This window comes from Oreochromis aureus, linkage group 15 (assembly GCF_013358895.1).
Source record: "Oreochromis aureus strain Israel breed Guangdong linkage group 15, ZZ_aureus, whole genome shotgun sequence".
NCBI classification, from domain to species: Eukaryota; Metazoa; Chordata; class Actinopteri; order Cichliformes; family Cichlidae; genus Oreochromis; species Oreochromis aureus.
In genome coordinates, this window is record NC_052956.1 from 8221342 (window position 1) to 8241476 (window position 20135).

At 38.6% G+C, this 20135-nt stretch overlaps 2 protein-coding genes and 1 long non-coding RNA gene across 5 annotated transcripts; 1 reads left to right on the forward strand and 2 right to left on the reverse strand.

The window, feature by feature from the left end:
- Positions 1-685: 685 nt before the first annotated feature.
- armc1l (armadillo repeat containing 1, like) lies at positions 686-4307 on the reverse strand. 2 transcript variants are annotated; one of them, XM_031726178.2, is made up of 7 exons: positions 4232-4307; positions 3604-3782; positions 2338-2429; positions 1947-2115; positions 1745-1858; positions 1313-1387; positions 686-1211 (listed from the first exon to the last, which is right to left on the reverse strand). In XM_031726178.2, the coding sequence occupies exons 2-7, from the start codon at positions 3754-3756 to the stop codon at positions 1017-1019; spliced, it is 798 nt and encodes a 265-aa protein (XP_031582038.1). In that variant the 5' UTR covers positions 3757-3782; positions 4232-4307; the 3' UTR covers positions 686-1016. The 2 variants fall into 2 exon arrangements, with proteins under 2 accessions (XP_031582038.1, XP_031582037.1); XM_031726177.2 differs by lacking the exon at positions 4232-4307 and adding an exon at positions 4109-4214.
- A 93-nt stretch (positions 4308-4400) lies between these two features.
- mtfr2 (mitochondrial fission regulator 2) lies at positions 4401-8307 on the forward strand. The gene is made up of 8 exons (XM_031726176.2): positions 4401-4546; positions 5224-5406; positions 5546-5650; positions 6293-6417; positions 6658-6866; positions 6983-7289; positions 7468-7651; positions 7764-8307. Exons 2-8 carry the CDS (start codon positions 5335-5337, stop codon positions 7815-7817), a joined length of 1056 nt encoding a protein of 351 aa, XP_031582036.1. The 5' UTR covers positions 4401-4546; positions 5224-5334; the 3' UTR covers positions 7818-8307.
- A 3787-nt stretch (positions 8308-12094) lies between these two features.
- LOC116309543 lies at positions 12095-18553 on the reverse strand. Of its 2 annotated transcripts, none has more exons than XR_005608365.1 (6): positions 18447-18553; positions 17396-17521; positions 16118-16192; positions 15942-15988; positions 15304-15384; positions 12095-13552 (listed from the first exon to the last, which is right to left on the reverse strand). It is a non-coding gene; the product is annotated as an uncharacterized LOC116309543 (long non-coding RNA). The 2 variants fall into 2 exon arrangements; XR_004198635.2 differs by having other exon boundaries at positions 17396-17617; positions 18447-18542.
- Between the last annotated feature and the right edge of the window lie 1582 nt (positions 18554-20135).

The following is a 20135-nucleotide window of genomic DNA, read 5'->3' on the forward strand; positions in this document are numbered from 1 at the left end:
GCCAAGTAAATCCAAACTGGATTGAATGAATTTACTGATATTGTTAAAATAATCGGATTTGACAGATGCTGCTAATTATGACATTCCTTGGCCTTAACATAGTGTAGAAGGAATGATGTCACTTTGCTTCATGAGCTCAACTGCTTTGGCCCTTTGCCCAAACTCTCCAGTGGCTTTTCTTGAATTCAGTATGAATCGTCAAATATTTGTGTGTCACACAGTTATAAATAACACAACTCATAATTCATACCACTTCTCACTATGGCAAGACAAAAGGTGGAAATTACTAAATTTCTAGATCCAGGCCATTACACTTCATTTTCACTCAGCTCCTACAAATGATCTGCATTAGGGTCCTCAGACTTGAGCACTAACAGTACCACTAAAGAATAAACTTCAGATGTCTTGATTATGTACTGCAGGACATTACCAGCAGTACACATGGCATGCCGTTTATATTTGATGCTAAAAATGTATATTTTATTACTACCACAAAGATTTGAATATAGCCCTTTACTTGAGAGGGAGCATGAGGTGAGCTCTCTGAATCATTGTAAAACTAAAATCTCTCTACAACTGCTGCAGCTGTACTGCTTCAAATGAATTAAACTTTTTGAACTGGTTACCTATTTTTGCCTTATTTTGTTTTTCAAACTCTTTAGCCAAGAAAGAAAACAGAACAGAGTACAGTGACAGCACAACATTTATATTCTGTAGAATAAACCAGCAACAATTAAAAACAGGACAGAAAGAAGCAGTCGGGATTGTTAACAGTTTCTGTACATTTTAGGAGGAAATGGAAATTTTAAAAACAGATTTGAAAGAAATATTTACACTGAATGAGGACAGATGATTCAAGCATTTTAGTTTCCAGTCAGCTCAAACAATAAAAGATCTAGCCCAAAACGCTGACTATACAGTAGAAGCCAGGACTCAGACCTGTGGTTTCTCACAACAATGTCCATCCAAGTTAAATAGACTGGAATGAGTCTTAAAAGCACCTCCCTGTGACTGATTCACCAGTAAAATGTTTTTGTAAGGAAACTGGCAGCAGCGTTGAGCCAGCTACCGCTGGAATCTTCCTTGGCTGTAGTGCGGGAAATTGCTCGATCGACCTCCCTCACAGGGCTCTCCTCTTCTTCTGGGAGGTAATCCGGCAGGGCTGAGTTTTGCGGCACATCCACTCCAGATGATTTTAAAGGAATATAAACCTGAAGACAATGTTATTAAAAAAAAAATTATAGTTAAATTTTAACTTACACTTCCATATCTTAATATTCTTTACTGAAAGTATATTCAAGTGTCCAAGCACCTCTTCTCCTGCCTCATTCTTTATCACTTGTTGGGCCGACAACACCTTAGTGCCAGCGATGGCTGTTGCCAGACTCTGCAAATGGGACATCAGGGAGGAGTGTGAGGCTAATGATCCTTCAGAAAAGGATTTTTTTTCATTGTCACAAATTTCTGCATTTGGCATTTCTCAGCAGCTTTGACAGAATAACAGACATATAAACTAATAAAACAGACTGTTTGTACCCAAACATGCCCCCACCCACACAAACTTGGATACACTGCCATTAAATGAAAAATTACCTTTTCTTAAAAATGGTACAATTTCTCATTTTAAACATTTGATATGTTCTATTGTGAATAAAATGTGGCTTTTATTTTATTTCCATTTTACACAGCATCCCAACTTTGTTGGTAAAATGTTGGGTTGTAAATGTTTGTCTTTGCTTGTTACCTCAGTGGGCAGGTCTGAGCGGATGCGAACAGTACATCTCTTGGATGCCATTTGGAAAGTGAAGCTTATCACTCCTTTGACCTTCAGAAGAGCTTCCTCGCACAAACCTCGATGCTTGATGACAGAGAGATTACATAAGTAAACTTACTGGCAATTATAACAGCTACATAAATGAACTGTATATAAAAAGCAGTCGACTTACAGAGCTGTCCAAGCCCTGGATATGCAGAGTGATGGACTTGGCCTTCTTGTTGGAAGAATTGAGAAAGAACTGGGGTTTTTTCTTTCTCTCAGGTGGAGGATTAGCAGGTGCATTGAGAATATCGTAAACCTCCTTGGCCAAAGAGGTGATATCAACAGACAGACCATCTCTGTATGGAGAAAGGTTATATTTAATCATGTGCTTTGGGGTGCTGAACCCTCACCTTCATTACAAACTTATAACTATGTTATTATGAAAAAAAAAAAAGGGCACAGAATTTATGCAGTGAAAAAGCTGCCAAGTATCACTGTAAATTTTACATACAGCCACATGAAAATGCAAAGGAAATAATGTGTTCATCCACAGGTAAAAGTAATCACGGGTATGTCACCTTGCCATAAGATTCTCCAAGCTCACCATCATACCCAATTCATTCTTCATGGTGGGGATGTTGGCAGATAACTCAGCCAAGTAACGTAGGGTCTGAAGACAAAATAACACAAAGGATTCATGTACAGCCATGCTTACACAACACACACAATACACATAATACACAACAGTGGTATTACCAGTGCACATCAACTTTAGATTAAGTATCATATCACTCATTTACATGCTTCATATAACCTGCACCTAATATAGATTACAGGAGACTTTTCTCCCCCAAGGAATTAAGTAAGTATACTTATTGCATGGATGGGTCGCCTCTACGTAATCACATTTATGTTTTGCTTTCAGAGAGGCTCACAGTGTAGGGGTTTAAACCTTCACATAGCACATCAAAGATTCCTTCTTTGGGACCATGAGGAGACAAATCCCTGAGAGGGCTGTATCAGGATGATCAACCACTGTAAAAATCACATTATGGGCAATATGTCTGGAAACAATGGAAAATATGTCTGTTAAGTGATGCACAGTCGTGTAGTAATTAGCGCCGCATCTCACAGATAGAAGGTCCTAGGTTCAAATCCCCCTGTCAGCTTGGGGCCTTTCTGTGTGGAGTGTGCATTAGCTATTTGCTGATGCACTGGCATTTAAAAATGACAATGTAAAGCGGCAGAAGAAACAAACCCTACAACTTTGTTTTCAGGGCTGACATTGCATCGTTCGTCCATTAGATGGCACTCTGCTCAAAGGAAAGTTCCCTTTTAGCAATATGTTAACAGTGAACATAATGTTTGCATCACAATATCACAAACATGAGCCAGTTGGATCTGAGCAGAGTTGAAGTAGAGCGTAAAGAAGTTAACAAATAGCTGCCCATAACATTGTGTTTGTTTGTTTGAAAGAAAGAAAATTGGTTGCTATAACAGAATATCAGACTTTTAAATCTCCAAATATTCGGTCTTACAAATCCTACATCTAATTGGGGTTCTAATTAATAAGCGATCCTAAACTGGCTGTGGCTGTGAATGTGAGCATGAACATTTGTCACTATGTTTAGTTCTGCCACACAATAGATGTGTCCAGGGTGTACCCTGCCTTTAGTCTTATGACAGCTGGGACAGGCTCCAGCCCAGCCTTGACCCTGTACCCAATTATGAAAGCCTTCACTTTCACGGGTCTCTCTCTTAAAAACAAAAAGCAACCAAATTTTATTAAAACTATGTAAATAATTGAAATTCAGAAATAATCTGAATCCCTTCCAATAAGGTACCTGCAGAGTTGCAAAAAGGACATCTGGGTTCTGGTGGTCCAGGAAGAGAACCAACCCAGGGAGACAGCCCTGATCCTGGACTATCACCTCGCGGTTCTGGGGCTCAGAAGCCAGGTCCCGGAGCTGACTCACCACCGACAGTGCATCCATCATCTTTAACAACTTTATCGGACCTGCAACTGGGAAATACATTTAAAAAGGAGTTAGCCATTCTCAACGTTTGGCATGTGGTGGCCAAAATATCTACTTGAGAGTGTTAGGTAAAGAACGTGCGGCTGTTAAATAGCTTTTCCTATCCCATAACTGTCCGGTGTGAGGTCATACTACAATTCCTAATGAATGTTTCAAAACTACCAACATTGTCAAACCTAGCCGACGCTAGTTCATACAGGCCGGATTAATGTTAACACGTCAAGCAGCTGCGCTGCCGTTAAGAATGTGGATAGCCGAAGAAGCTAGCTAACTACTTTCGGAGAAGAAGCTAAATAAACTTCACAAAAAATACATTTCCTCTTTTTTCGCTCCATCTTCATAACCAGATATTGGGGAATCGCTTTAACTGTTATCCTATTAAAAATATATCACAGATATAATTAAACTGTAGTTTTGTAGCTAAATGTTTTCTTACCCAGGGCAGAAGCAGCTCGTGCACAAAAATACAAATTTGGTGATAGGCTTTTCGTGTCACCCGATTGGTCGACTAGCCTCCGCTTACGCTGCAAAGTCGCCCACCCCTATTGGCTGCGCTTGCTACTTCTGTATCCACAGCCAACCAGAAGACGTCTCGCTGCTGCAGCGTTATTTGACTTTACAGACTCCTTTTAATGTGAACGCGTGAGTGAAAAAAGGGAAGGTGCAGATTCTCGGTGAATATCATTTAGTTTACAGTACCGTCTGGGAACATGGCTTGGGAGAAATGTAGTTGCTAATTCACGTTTTGACGGTAAGTGCAACTATATGTTTTTTTTCTTTTTATCGTGTAAAATCCCGGAGGTGTCACGCACGTTAATTTTGATGATCCACGCAGCTTTTCCACTGCGGTGCCTCTCTACCCCCACTCCTCAGAACGGTAGAACACTGTGTAACTTACACCTAAAGTCAGCCATGCTCTCTCCAGTGTGCGGGTACACTGAGAGTTTGCTGCCGAATCAGCATCCAGTAGTAGAGACCGACATTTGTCTCTGAGCATCAGTGATGGCAGCAACCGACCGTTGGCTGCACTTTCATTTTGCTCCGGTGGGTTGTGTCCTGGTCATTCTCGTATGGGTTTAACGTTTTTCTTACCTTGATAATCCCACTATTTAACTCTAACTGTCCCAAGCTACTTTGTTATCAATACAAACCCATGCGTTCGTTATATTTTAAACTCTGTAAGTCTAAAAGTTTGAGAGTCGTGGTGTTTCCTCTGCAGAGAAGGGGCACATGAAGGAATGGGTGGTCACTGATTATCAGATTACTATAGTCATTATTATTGTTATTATTTTTCCTAGTATGAATATTTGAAACATTATTTGTTTACTAAGATTGTTGGTTTCATATGTGATTTTTACTGTAAGGGATTATTTTACTTTACATATGTGTTATTTTGGGGGTTTTTTTGTTCTTGTTGTTTTGCTTCAGGTTTCAAGCATGTGACTTAGACACATCCTTTCTGTGTTGGCCTCCCACCAAGACACTCGGCAGAAAGCAGAGCTTTGCAGTCATCAGCTGGTGCAAGAAAACGTCCTTCCAATGTCCCTAGCAGAGGATGTTCTTTATGTGCTGCGCTTCGTCCTGGAGTACTTTGGTGTTCCTCCAGACGTGGTATGTGCACAGACGCACTTGTGTCATTCTTTTGTTTTGCAATACTCAAACGCCTGAAGTATCTGCGGGTTGCTTGAATCAGTGAACTTTTAAATCTGACGTTATGTTTCTGTCTTGTGTGTGGCATCGTGCATTTTAGCTGGTTCCAGTGTGGAATAGTCCGATGTGCGGTCAGTATCGCAGCATTGTGCGGATGATTGGATCAAATCTCCCACTGGCACCGACACCACGAGTCCAGTTTCAGGTATTGTACAATCTGTGTTTTACGAAAGATGTTTGACTTTACCCAGTCAGCACTGCTGGCTAAATGAGTACATACACTTGCATGCACTGTTGCATATAATATACAACACAAAGGGCCATTTGAAATGAAAACAATACATTTCTCTTGTACATGCATAAAACAATCAAGAGCTGCAGTTGATCAATGTAACATTTGACATGTTGACAAGCGAAAACTATTTCTTTTATTTTTTTTGATTTGCACAGTCTACAGTTGTCCATGTTGTTGATAATAACAATAATAGCAGTCTGTGCCCCCACACTAAAGACTTATTTTCTGTCCTTACACTTATGCATTACTGCCATACACTATATAAGAGATTTAAAAAGCCACAGTGACATCACCCTTTGGTTTTTAAATCAATTTTAAATCATCAGTGTTGGGTTTTTTTTGTTGTTGTTGTTTGGGTTACTCGAGCTGACATAGGTTTGGGTTACATAGGCTGATATATAAGCACCTGTCTGTGTCTGCAATAGAATATAATCAGGGATTCACTATGAAAGAAGTTAATATTGTCATAACTATTTTTAGAATCTGTTGACCCTCATTTCTCATGTGTACTCGGTCACAGAGTGTAATCCCTCCTTGTCCTTGTCACCTCAGGTCGCTTTACTTGGCTATAGGCACCATGAATATGTCGAGCCCATTGTGGACACACCAGCCATCCCTTCCTTTGCTGATGTCATGTGGGTGTTTGAGGATGAGGGTGACAGCTGTGCTAAAACGAGGTAAAACCAAATTTGACACAGCACAGATAAAATCACCCTCCCTGGATCCCTGAATTTCATAAAAGTAAAAATACAAATTCACTCATTAGGCAGTCTTGTTGGACGTGATTAATGCCATTGCATTTACACAAGAAACTTACTTTGACTATGTTTAAGAAGATGAAAAGACAGCATTCACCATTCTGTCCAGACAACTGTAAGATGCTAAAATTGTATACGAATGATGTGGGGTCTCCGTAGGAACCATCTACCTCCAGTAAGGCGAAGTACTGTAAATCAAGATGTGATGAAATGTCCAGAACCAGCATTCATACGAGCTCAGAGAGGAGGGCCACCTGTAAGACAGACGCCTGATCCAGAAGCTCTGAAGAAGATCACAGCGCTGGAGAGCGAGCTGCTGAAACTGCAAGCTCAGATTGCTTTGATAGTTACTGCTCCTCCAGCCTCAGGTACACGATATGTTTGTCTTTGTCCCATTTTTCAAGATGCTTTCATCTTCTCAGAACACCAACCATGTGTGTTTCTTTCTTTCTTTTTCTTTTTTTTATCTTTCATCGTGTTTTAGGTCTGGTTGAATCCCCAAATGAGCCTGCCTCACCTGGGATTTCCCTTTCCCATCCACTTCCAGCGCTCACCTCCACACCTCGCCATGTGGCTCCTCCTCCTCCACCACCACCACCACCACCCCCTCCTCCTCCCTGCCCTAGCATTTTCACTGGGTCAAAGGAAAGGAAGGATGAGAAAGATCTCGATAAGGGTCACCACAGGACCAAGGAGTCAGGCTCCAGCAAGGGTTCTGAAAATAAAGGGATGCCCTCTATGCTGGATGTTCTAAAGGACTTAAATCATGTTAAACTGCGCTCAGTGAAGAGGTAAGCATGCAGATTTAGAGAAAACTAATCATTAAAAAATGCGACCCTTTATATCTGAAGCTGCAGAATGCTTTTTTTCATTGTAGTTCTGCATCCTGGTGTTTCCCTGCTTGTTTTCCTCCAATTTGAAGCTAATTTCTTTTCCCCCATGACAAAGCATATTCATTCTGTTTTGCAGATCTCCAGGGGGCACACCAGTTAAGAGGAGGCGCAGTAAAGGAGGTGCGGCATTGCTTAATGACCCGGCAGCTCTTATTGCTGAAGCACTGAAGAAAAAGTTCACCCATCTCCGCCACAACACTTCCTCTGACAAAGAGAACTCCCTTGAGCTCTCACCTTTCGGCAGTCCTGAGTCACCTAAGGTTTGTTTTCCACAGATGCGCTGAGATCTTTGAGTAGTTTAAAAATGTTGTCCACCCCCTGTGATGATGTGCTCAAAGCAGAGTTCCTAACCCGACACCTCTTCTGTTGCAGGTTCCTCACCCCCTTCGGCGTAGTCGGGGACACCGCCACCTCTTACATCATTGAAGAGTGACATCAGACATGCCATCAGCATCAACAGCTCCTACAGTTGTGCCTCACAGCGGATTACTACTGCAGCTACTGACTTGTGTTTTTGCTTGTCCTTACTTTGTCTTATTATGGACTACAATGTGCTTGTTTCTGTGTCTGTTGGGATTTTAAATGTGCTAACTATGTTAAAATGTGTATGTTTATAAGCTGCTGTAAACAAAGGGGTTTGTACACAAAGGCCTTTTTTTGTCATTGGAGTCTTAACTGTTTTAACTGTTCTTAGCAATATGTTTGTGCAAACCACCTTTTAAAGCAAATAATATAATGAGTTTCAGGTACGCGGTGCAGCTTGCCTGCATTAATGTTTCACTTTGTGAGCCCTACCTTCTTACCTCAACCAAGTGAAATCTGTAAGAGTGGATTCTGAGATTCATATAGCTCTGTTCTATGCAACTGTTAGCGGGATATTTCTATTTTATTAAAGAGTTAAAGTGCACTGATGAAAGTGTTGTTATCTTAATTTTTCAATTTATAACACACTTTATACAGTTTTCTCAGACAGGCATGAACATTTTCACACTTTTCTCTCTTGTTTAAGCCATCTCAAAGTTCAAACCTTGTTGAAAAATCAGTGCAGTGTTATAGAATGAAACTGAAGGCACCCGCAGGTGACAACGTTTAGTCGACTTTGTTGTGGAGAAAACTTACAAACATACAGTACAGCACTTCAGAGTCACACTGCTAGCGATCGAAGATTAATGTAACTTGACATTGATTAAAATGGTCTACAGCCAATCAGGACGCAGAACACAATGCACAGTAAAAAAAATAAATAAATTATGCAATATTGCACAAAAAAAAAAAAATCCGCAAAACAGTGAGGCCGCGAAAGGTGAACCACGTTATAGTGAGGGACAACTGTACACTACAATTTCGTCCTCTTTAGGTTTCTACTGGCATGCATTTGACAAGGGCTGTAGCAATATGTTGGAAAGGGTACCTCTCACACACTCATAAGAGGAAGCTGCTTACTTTTTTCTGGCACTGCATCTTCCACAGGTTACACACAGTGACACTGGTTGACCAATAATAACAGTCTAACACAAAAAAATGTTCATTACAATAGAAATCCTGCTAGTAATTGTCAGCTTATAGTCACTTTTACTGTCATTTATTTAGGATGCCTTGTTATTTTCTTCTCTTTTCTCACTTTCTTAATCAAAATTTCATTTCATGTTGCTATTGATACAGTGGCTTGCAAAAGTATTCGGCCCCCTTGAACTTTTCCACATTTTGTCACATTACAGCCACAAACATGAATCAATTTTATTGGAATTCCACGTGAAAGACCAACACAAAGTGGTGTACACGTGAGAAGTGGAACGAAAACCATACATGATTCCAAACATTTTTTACAAATAAATAACTGCAAAGTGGGGTGTGCGTAATTATTCAGCCCCCTGAGTCAATACTTTGTAGAACCACCTTTTGCTGCAATTCCAGCTGCCAGTCTTTTAGGGTATGTCTCTACCAGCTTTGCACATCTAGAGACTGAAATCCTTGCTCATTCTTCTTTGCAAAACAGCTTCAGCTCAGTCAGATTAGATGGACAGCGTTTGTGAACAGCAGTTTTCAGATCTTGCCACAGATTCTCAATTGGATTTAGACACCAGACAGGTCAGGGATAAAGTTATTGAGAAATTTAAAGCAGGCTTAGGCTACAAAAAGATTTCCCAAGCCTTGAACATCCCACGGAGCACTGTTCAAGCGATCATTCAGAAATGGAAGGAGTATGGCACAACTGTAAACCTACCAAGACAAGGCCGTCCACCTAAACTCACAGGCCGAACAAGGAGAGCGCTGATCAGAAATGCAGCCAAGAGGCCCATGGTGACTCTGGACGAGCTGCAGAGATCTACAGCTCAGGTGGGGGAATCTGTCCATAGAACAACTATTAGTCGTGCACTGCACAAAGTTGGCCTTTATGGAAGAGTGGCAAGAAGAAAGCCATTGTTAACAGAAAACCATAAGAAGTCCCGTTTGCAGTTTGCCACAAGCCATGTGGGGACACAGCAAACATGTGGAAGAAGGTGCTCTGGTCAGATGAGACCAAAATGGAACTTTTGGCCAAAATGCAAAACGCTATGTGTGGCGGAAAACTAACACTGCACATCACTCTGAACACACCATCCCCACTGTCAAATATGGTGGTGGCAGCATCATGCTCTGGGGGTGCTTCTCTTCAGCAGGGACAGGGAAGCTGGTCAGAGTTGATGGGAAGATGGATGGAGCCAAATACAGGGCAATCTTGGAAGAAAACCTCTTGGAGTCTGCAAAAGACATGAGACTGGGGCGGAGGTTCACCTTCCAGCAGGACAACGACCCTAAACATAAAGCCAGGGCAACAATGGAATGGTTTAAAACCAAACATATCCATGTGTTAGAATGGCCCAGTCAAAGTCCAGATCTAAATCCAATCGAGAATCTGTGGCAAGATCTGAAAACTGCTGTTCACAATTGCCGTCCATGTAATCTGACTGAGCTGGAGCTGTTTTGCAAAGAAGAATGAGCAAGGATTTCAGTCTCTAGATGTGCAAAGCTGGTAGAGACATACCCTAAAAGACTGGCAGCTGTAATTGCAGTAAAAGGTGGTTCTACAAAGTATTGACTCAGGGGGCTGAATAATTACGCACACCCCACTTTGCAGTTATTTATTTGTAAAAAATGTTTGGAATCATGTATGATTTTCGTTCCACTTCTCACGTATACACCACTTTGTATTGGTCTTTCACGTGGAATTCCAATAAAATTGATTCATGTTTGTGGCTGTAATGTGACAAAATGTGGAAAAGTTCAAGGGGGCCGAATACTTTTGCAAGCCACTGTACCTGCTGTAGATCCTGCCATGCCATGTTCCTTCTTGCTTTAAGTGCGATCCTCTTGTCAGTATTATGCAGTATTTGCTCTGACTGTTCTACGTAGGATCCCAAAAGATCTGGTGAGTATATCTCAAAAGACTTCATTCTTCTCATTGAATTTATGTTAATCTACCTCTTGACATTTTGATGCGCTGCCTTAGATATTATGGACACCTGAAATAAAATTACACCTGTTCAAAAAAACAAAAAACTGAATTACGCAAACATATTTCATATTTCACCAGCGGGTTGGATGTCTGTTTATTTTTGGAGATAAGAAAGAAATGTGCTGAATGATATTTCTCTCTGTGGTGAAAATGCATAATTTTGATACTTTTCATATAATCTGATACTTGTAGTGGTATCCTGACTTCCCTAGAATCTGAGACATTCAGCTCAGCCAACTAAATTACGTTTTGACCCAGAATCTTATATGTTCCTCAGTTTTCAGCTGATGCAAAGGAGAACGTTGTGAAACACAGGTTCATTACACTAACCCAAGGATCCACTAGGGAGACCATATTGAGAATGGTGAACACACAAAACACAGATGCCAATGAGTAGAGGGCATCAGAACTATCCTTTGGTCTTACAAGAGTCAGTAAACACTGGAATAACTGCTAACTGTGCTCCTCTGGATACTCTCCTGAGTTGAAGGATACTTTTGAGGGACTATAGCTGCTGTCTGGTCATTGAGCTTTACTACTTTGCTATGAAACATTTTAGTAATTTTTCTGTTACACCTTAACATGCTTGTGGTGTTGTACTAGAATTACAGAATTATGTTTTTGAGTTTTGCCTTAAATTACAGTTTAAACAAGTGTGTTACAAACTTTCTGTGTGAAGTGGAAGTGCACGTTTGTAATTGTGCAATGCTAAAAAAAAAAATTGATTTAAAGAAGGATGGTTTTGTTTATTGCCCTACCGCTTTTAAAATGTTTCAATATTTTAGATATTTTTGTTTAAAGTACAAGGATTTACAAAATCCCTTTATCATTGACAGAAGTCAGCTTGCCTATAGACCAATAAATATTGTTTAAGGTGGTGTTTCAATCTCAAATCAGCCAATTTTAAGAAAATTTCCTGCTTGACCATTTCTAATTTGCATAAAGATTTTTTGGTGTTTGAACATAATCAGTACTGTGAAATTTCAGGTTCACATCAATAATATCCTATCAGTTTTATTTTTTTGGAAAAACTTTCCACTGACCCACTTTCAGGTCTTCTTTAAGAACACATCAATGTTCAGTGTTTGAACATGAATATTTCAAACTCCATTAAAGATAAAAATCTGTATTTTCTCTTGTCGTGTTTTACCATCAAGTTTTGGCGAGTTAAAATATGAAAAAAAAGTCCAATGTTTGTTCACAGCAATTTAATTTCTGAATGATATGTAGTTGAATTTTACAATACCGAAAAATAAACCATATAGAATACTTGTCACAAAAAAAGGGGAAAAAAATGCATATCAGATACTATATATGGCAATGCTTGAAAATGAACATCTCAAAAACTGTACTCAAATTAGAATAAAAATAATAATCTATTTAAATTTCTAGAACATTCTCCAATTTGGAATAGACATATAGTTCAGTTTGGACATATATATTGGATCATCTAATTTCTTATTACCATTGGCCTATACCCTTGGTAAGCTTAAGTTCCCCAAAGAAAAGTATTTTATTTGAGTTTTAATACTGTGATCCAGATTTATAAAGGGGTTTATAAAATAGCATAAAAAACATAATTAATTTGAGCTGGGTTTAAGATTATTTTTCCTGATTGGTCCCAAATCTGTGTAATGTCTTTGGAGAAAAAATATGTACAAAATATGTAATGTGTACTATGTAATTTTAGGTTCATATAACAAGTACTTTTCAAGATATATTCTTGTGAAAAAAGGTTCGTCAATCCACTTTAAAACTTTTTTTTTCAAAATCTAGGGCAATTACATTTATAATGATTACTGATAAATTTGATCAAAACATTTTTTAATAAAAAAGGTCAGTTGACCCACTTTCACACCATTTTTTCCACACACTGTTATAACAATTCTAGATGTGATGTAAAATATATGCATGTGTTGCCTTAAAATATTAAGTAGGTAAAATCAGTTTCATATTTAGCAAAATTATTTTTTCAGATATTTGCTTTATTTTGCAGTAAATTCAACTACATATAATTCAGAAATTGTCACTGTCTTCTTCTAATTGTTCCAATGTATTTTTTCATTAGTGTGCACTGAAATAGGCTGCTTAAATTTCATAATTTTTTGATGTATCCAGACCAAATTTAAAATCCAGATTTTTTTTATGATAATGAGACAGTAAAAAGGTGTTCATCAGGCATTTATCTGTAATAGTTTTTGAGATAGTCATGTTGAAACATTGCCTCACATTTCAATCTGCAGGAAAAATGGCATTAAAGTGGGTTGACTGCCTTTTTAATAAACTATCTTGCAAACTAGTTGATATATATGTAGCTAAAATTATCACCAAATGTTATTTACTCTATACTCAAACTTTGGAACATAACATTTTTATGCGAACAGCCAAGAAATGTTTGACGAGTAGACAGGAAATACAGCAGAGGCAGACATCCAGTGAAAGCCAACAGGAAGAAATCAGCTGCTGCATTTAAAAAAAAAATTGACTTCTACTTGCTTTTATAGTAACACTTGATTACATCAGCTTATTAAAGTTATTTTTAACTTATTAAAGTTAAAAATTATTACTAAATTATCTAAAAAAAAACAAAAAAACAACAAAATTGTTGCAGGATCAACTGTAACAGCCCAAGTAGAAATGTTATGATTGCCATCCTCCTCTTTCACTGTGAGAAATACAAAACAGAAAAAAGAAACATCATAACATTGTTTATATATAGTCAGATACATAAATATTTGAAAAGCCACCAAATACAATCAGGAGCATCCCTTATTCCATACATCCATTCATCCATAGCTTTAATTCACAGCTAAAGTATTGCATTAACTTTTGTAGAAATTAAAGCCATTTATACACAACCCAAAGGAGTGGCCAAATCAGTCTGGTTCATTCTTAAAAAAAGATGTGCACTGACCCAGTCAGTAACACCCAAAGGCCTGGAAGACCACAGAATACAAGTGGGTGATCACAGAATTATTTCTGTGGTTAAGAAAAACAACATTGAACTAAGTGAAGAACACTCTTTAGGAGTTACATGTATCACTGTCAAAAACTACAATCATGCGACACCTTCATGAAGTAAAATAGAGACAGTTTATAACAAGGAAGGAATCTGTGGTTACAATAAAGAACAGGTAGACCAGATTAGACTTTGCCAGGAAACATTTATATGGGCCTGCACAGTTCTGAAAAAAAGAAAAAGAAAAAAAACGTGTTTGGGGAGATGAAACCAATAATAATCTGTACCGGAATTACTAAGAAGCAAGGTGATATTCTCCAAAGGATGTTTGCCTATGAAACATGGTTGAGGCAGTGTTATGGTATGCGTGGTTCTCAGTGGAACCCAGCCACTAATTTATATTGATTTATTAAGCCAAATGCAGCAAAACTGATGGAGCAGTGCTTAATGGTGCCATTGGATAGCGATCCAAAGCAACTGCAACAGCTGCCAAAGATTTTCTAAAGGCAAAGAAATTATATATTCTTTAATGGGCAAGTGAACCTGATCTCAACCTAACAGAGTAGCTTTTCAGTTACTGAAGACAAAACTGAAGGCAGAGAGACCCACAAACAAGCAGCAACTAAAGATGGCTAGATAATATGAGACACAAATTCCTTTGGGGTTGCATCAGGAAGGCTATCTAGCATAAAAATCTGTGAAATAAAAAATGCAGCACCCTCTGATGAATCAGGGAGTACCCAAAAGTAGCTATAGGATTTCTTGAAATAATTCTAAAATAATTTATGTAGTCTGATATGTATTACCAATGACTTTTTGGTGGAGATTGTGTCATTGTACAAATACGTACTGTACCTAGCTGGATTTATAATTTTGCAATCTAATCTTCCTTTTACAAGCTTTTACAAATGTTGGTTTCATCTGTCTAAACAGTGTTATTTCAAAACTGGGCAATCTTTCTTGAGATGTTTTTCAGCAAAGTCTAATCTGGTCCTTTTGTTCATGAGGGTTAGGAAAAATATCTTGGGGTAAACCCTCATACAGCATCACATTCACTAAGTTGTCTAGTGATTATAGACTCAACAAAAATATTCCACATGTTGTGAATGTTGGTATAGGATTTTTCTTTGTTATTACATTTTTGATTTAGACACTCCTGAAAGTTTCTACTCAGGTCAAGAATTCTCATTAACAGCTTCCAAATCCAAATTTGCAAAGCCTACTTCAGTCACATCTTTATGACTTAACTTCATATCCATGAGTTTACAAAGTTGAAACTAAGCAAAAGGTGTCACTGTCCGTTATATTTATGCAAAAACATGGATCCGACATTCCACAACTGTCATAATGAAGTTCTTTAAGTATGTTTACGGGTGAATTTGTTTTGAGTCTGAATTTTAAAAAGGGCATTGCAAGAAAAACAACTGAAATTTTGCTTGTTTTAAAAAATGTTTTACCTTTTGGTATGCTGAACCTTTTAGTCTATCTCCATTGGGGTGATGTCGTCATCCATGGAGGAGACAGATGGTCCGGCAGCACTGAATGGGAAATAAAGGCAAATGCATAAACCACAACACCTGTTTATTTAAGCAGTGGCAATAACAGTTTGTTGTATATTAATTTTTAAACAGTACATAATGGAACTTGCTTAAAATTAAAAATTAAATGTCTAGTCTATTCTACAAAGCAGAATTAAAAGCTTATTGTAAGCTGTTAATTCTGCTTAATTCTGCAGAGTATTTTAAGCTTACTAGTTTTCTACTTTTCTACTAGTTTATGCTAGTTCAACAAAAAGGTTATACATCTAGCATGTATACAAACAGATACTGAATATAGATCAACAATAATGTAATATTGTTGATCTATATGGCAGCCTCGCTTCTGTCAGTCTGCCCCAGGGCAGCTGTGGCTACAACTGTAGCTTGCCTCCACCAGTGTGTGAATGCGAGAGTGAATGAATAATGGAATTGTAAAGCGCTTTGGGTGCCTTGAAAAGCGCTACATAAATCCAATCCATTATCATTATTATTATTATTATTGTTAATAAAAGGAAGTCCACAAACTGACAATGTAAGTAGAAAAGTGTGTAAGTTACCGGCCTGGTTGTTCACCGTAAGCAGTCCAGTCCATCGGTTCCGGTTCCTGGAATGCAAGAAAAGGAAAACAAACAAAAAACAAATGATTCATATCACATTGTGTCGCATTGTAGTGCTATTATACTGCTATGAAAAGCATGTTGTCTGTTTGTTGCTAAACCCTATGAAATCTTACTTCGTGGGCTGCGTCAGTAAACATATTTGGCGTAACGGGTGATCGTTTGCTGTTGATCAAAAGGATAAACTCAACCTGCAATTAAACAACAACAAAAAGCTTTATGGAGTTAAATATATTATATAATGGTTATATTATAATACCAAATACTTTTTTAGGCTAAAATTCAACCATACATGTGAGCCATGTGGAACAGCAACAGAAACTTCGATGGCATCCATTTTGGCGTTGGTTTTTTCACGTTGACGTACCGGAAGTACGTCAGCATGTACATACTTGACGCGCTATCATTTCTAACTATTCATGACACAAATGAATGCTATTCACAGACATATATGTACATGAATGCTCGTCATGCAAAACTATTAGTTATTGTATTTTAGTATTTTTAAAACCATTTAATTCCTAATATTTTTTTAATTTATGTTTTAGTTTTCTGTTTCTATTGAAAGCATATATTTGTATTTTACAAAATAAACACAATTTATGTTTAAATACTGAAAAATATAAAAGCACTTATTTTCTTTTTATGAAAATTATTAACTTTTAACAAGATTTTTAACTAGGTATTCCCTCTATGCTGAAGATGCACTATTTAACATGTGCTCTCAAATGAAGTGTACACAGTCTCTCACTCTCACTTTAGTTTAGCTCAAAACGCACGTCTTCTTTTTGTCTAAACAGTGTACAGTACGATGAATGTGGTTTGAGGTCCACACTAGCACAGTATCTCAAATAAGAGAAAAAGAAGATAGCCTTCGTCACTGGCAGGATTAGATGTATATATTAGCTTCAAAGAGTCATTTTGTAATTATCAATAGCAACTTCAAAGTTCAGGAAGAAGCCAGCTGACTTCAGTATGTATTTGCATGTATTTTTGCATCTGTAGCATGTTTTTTTTTTTTTTGGTCTCACAAGTAGGGTGTAGTTGATAAGTCAAATTGTTTAGGAAGTGTCAGAGTGCTGGGTTATTATTTTTGAATTCATGATTCTTTCCTTTACATTATGAAGATGATTTAAGTTCAAGCTTTATACAGTTTAATCTTGAGTTTGGTTCTTTGAGTCTGTGTCTTTGAGCTTATTTGTATTTCTACTTCAGTCAGGTTCCTTTTGTACCTTTGTATCAACCTTGTGTTTCCTGTGAGAGTTTGTCGTGTTCTCTGAGTTTATGTTTCCCCAGTCATGTCTTTGTTTATTCCCTCTCTGTCTGATTTTTTCTTTCCTGTCTGTGATCTCCCTATGTGTCTCACTCCCTCTCTGTGTGTGTGTCTCACTTACCTGTTCTTTTGTTCCTCTCCTTGTGTTTCATCCTTGTTTCCTCAGCCTGTCTCCTCATGTTTGCTCCATGTCTCCATTAATGTTCCAGGTTATGCTCCTTTTCCCAGAAGTGAGGGATTTCTTCAGCTGTAAAGCAACCAGTTGCACAGAGGTGAGCTGATTACCAGTAGCTTCCAGGTGTGTCAGCCAGGTAAACAGGAAGAACCCTGCCTTTGAAACAAACTGTCAGAGTTTTGCAGATGGTTATGGGAGGCGCAGGAGAAAATGTCAGCTCGACACAAAAGGATATCATGAAAGTTTCTATTTCTAAGTAAAGTGACCCAGAAGTATCTGCATGGTAGTCCATAAAAAGAGCTGGTCAAATTCCCTAAATTTTTAGGAAAAGTGCTTAAATGCTTTCTTTATTAACTTCTTTAACAGAGGACACATGAAAACATTCTTTATGAAAGGAAAGAAGATAATTCTGTTCCACAATTCATAGCCATGCACCCTCACACTGTTTGTGAAGACAATCAATAAATATGCCAAAGTGTTGCAGATCATGAAATGTTCTTTAGAAGTGTGTTTCCATATCCTGCTGATACATGTTGAATTTTCGACAACAAGTTAACTGTGAATGATAGTTAATTCTCCTACACAGTCTTCCTTAAACTCATGATGTTTTCTACTAAGTTCATGGAAGAGTGAAAAGGAAAATCGAGTAGGTGGCCTGTCTGGCTAATAGACAAAGTTATTGGTCTGTCAGCCTTTATCGCTCCTTCTGGCCTTCAAATCATACCTTTTGGTTTGTTCAACTCAGCTGTTATATTTCAACAACTCATGAATATTGTTGTTAATTTTATCATTGACTGTGCTGTTGGTTTAAACAATGGGTCCTTTGTCACACATTACCCCTTTTTGGATTCTTTAGTAACTTCTGTTTCTGCTGTAAACAACAGACAGCTGACAGCTCACAAAATGGGAAACTCTTTGAGGTACTCATAACTATTAATTATTATTAACTTATGTCTCCCGTTTCTCTTGTGTGCTGTGTCATAGTGTGTAATCCCACCTTGTCCAATTGTGCCCTTTAATATGTCGACCCCGCTGTAGAATCATAGCCATCCCTTCATTTGCCAATGTCATGTGGGTGTTTGTGGATGAGGAGGACAGCTCTGCTAAAATAAGGCAGAAATACAAATGGAAACAGCACAGATAAATTTACTCTTCTGTTTTGTTTTGTTTTCTTGTTATGTAACTTCTTGGCTAATAGGAAAGACAAAATAGAAATTCACTAGTAAGCAGCCTTACTAGTGACACAGGACACAAACTGTCATGGTCCTGGATCATTTGACCCAGTTTTTTGTGTTTTGGGGTGTGTTTGAGTCTGTGAATTATGGTTTTCTGTTTCTATTATATTTTATAGTTCCTGGTTGTTAGGTTTCAGTTTTGTTTCTGTCCTAGTATATCTAGCTCCCTAGTTTTGTGGTATTTCCTGAGTTCTAGTTCTTAGGTTTTGTTATTTGGCTTCCCTGTGCTCTGTGTTGTGTACTCTGTGTCCCACGTCTGTGTGTTTCTTGTTTTACTTTGAAGGTCTGTGTCTTATGTCAATGTATTCAGTTTTGCTGCCTCCCTGTCTCGACATGTTAATTAGGTCTAGCCATGTCTCCCTCCTGTGTGCAGTTTCCTCATTTCCCTCTGTGCTTGTGTGTGTTTTCCTTTGCTTGTCACTGGTCCGTCTGTGTTACATCTGCATGTCTCCCCTGTGTTTTACCCTGCGTGTTATGATTTCAGGTTCGTTTTCCTAGCTTTCCCAGTTGCATGGCATCCTGTTCTTCAACCAGAATTTTTCACAAGTCAGCCAATGTGTTTCTGTTTGTCACTCTGAGGTGAATAGCACAGTATCCCACAAATGTGTGGGAGGTTTGAGGTCAGGACAGCAGGCAGGCCATTCCATCCTCTCAACTTCCAAATTCTGGAGGTAGTCTGTGATAAACCGAACTTTGTCATCTTGGAGTGTCACCTTCAGTCCCAGACCGTGCAGCCATGGGATTGCCACTGGTTGCAGAATCTCATCTCGATATCTTTCTTCATTGAGATTGCCTCCAATGACGACAAGCCTTGTTTCTTCAGTGAGGGAGATGCTGCCAAACATGATCACACTCTCTCCACCAAAAGCTATGACCCTATCATTGCAATCTCTGGTCTTCTCCACAGTCTGACTGTACGATCTAGCTGCTGTAGGCAGAGTCCAGATTCATAACTTTCCTCCATATGTTGCTGACACTAGTGCAAACAGTCCTGGCGGTGAAGAGTAGTCATGGTAGGCCTCCTTGCAGCCCTATGAGTCTGGCTGTGTGCAGTCTGTTCCAGATTGTCTCAGTATCTCATCCTGAAAATCTGTAAAAGACTGCCTACTGCTCCTAAGTGCCAACAGTTGAAACAGTCAACCTGTGGTGTCATCTTTTTAGAACACCAATTTTGCAGCTTGCCTCTGACATCTCCCATTATCTGGAACTTGGTCTTCAATTTGGAGATGGTACTTGCTCTCACTCCAAGCAATGCTGCAACTTGTGTTCACAGAACACCAGCTTGAAGTTGTCCTATGGCACGGGACCTATCCAGATCAGTCAAATATGGCATGCTTGGAGCAGACAACAAGTGACCGCTATAGCAGGGTCCATGCTCACAGGTGCTGCTAGTCAGGCAGCTGAAGCTCAAAAAGAAACTCAAAACAAGACTCAATAGCAGAATAAGCTGT

Excerpts from the sequence above, each read along its gene's own strand:
- armc1l (XM_031726177.2), bottom strand. The coding sequence starts at position 4,136 with ATGAAGATGGAGCGAAAAAAGAGGAAAT. Across the intron at positions 3,783-4,108 it reads GGAGCGAAAAAAGAGGAAAT|TTGCAGGTCCGATAAAGTTG; the intron begins GTATTTTTTGTG and ends TGTATTTCCCAG. Across the intron at positions 1,212-1,312 it reads AGAATGAGGCAGGAGAAGAG|GTTTATATTCCTTTAAAATC; the intron begins GTGCTTGGACAC and ends CATTGTCTTCAG.
- mtfr2 (XM_031726176.2), top strand. The coding sequence starts at position 5,335 with ATGTCCCTAGCAGAGGATGTTCTTTATGTGCTGCGCTTCGTCCTGGAG. Across the intron at positions 6,418-6,657 it reads GACAGCTGTGCTAAAACGAG|GAACCATCTACCTCCAGTAA; the intron begins GTAAAACCAAAT and ends GGGTCTCCGTAG. Across the intron at positions 7,652-7,763 it reads GCAGTCCTGAGTCACCTAAG|GTTCCTCACCCCCTTCGGCG; the intron begins GTTTGTTTTCCA and ends CTTCTGTTGCAG.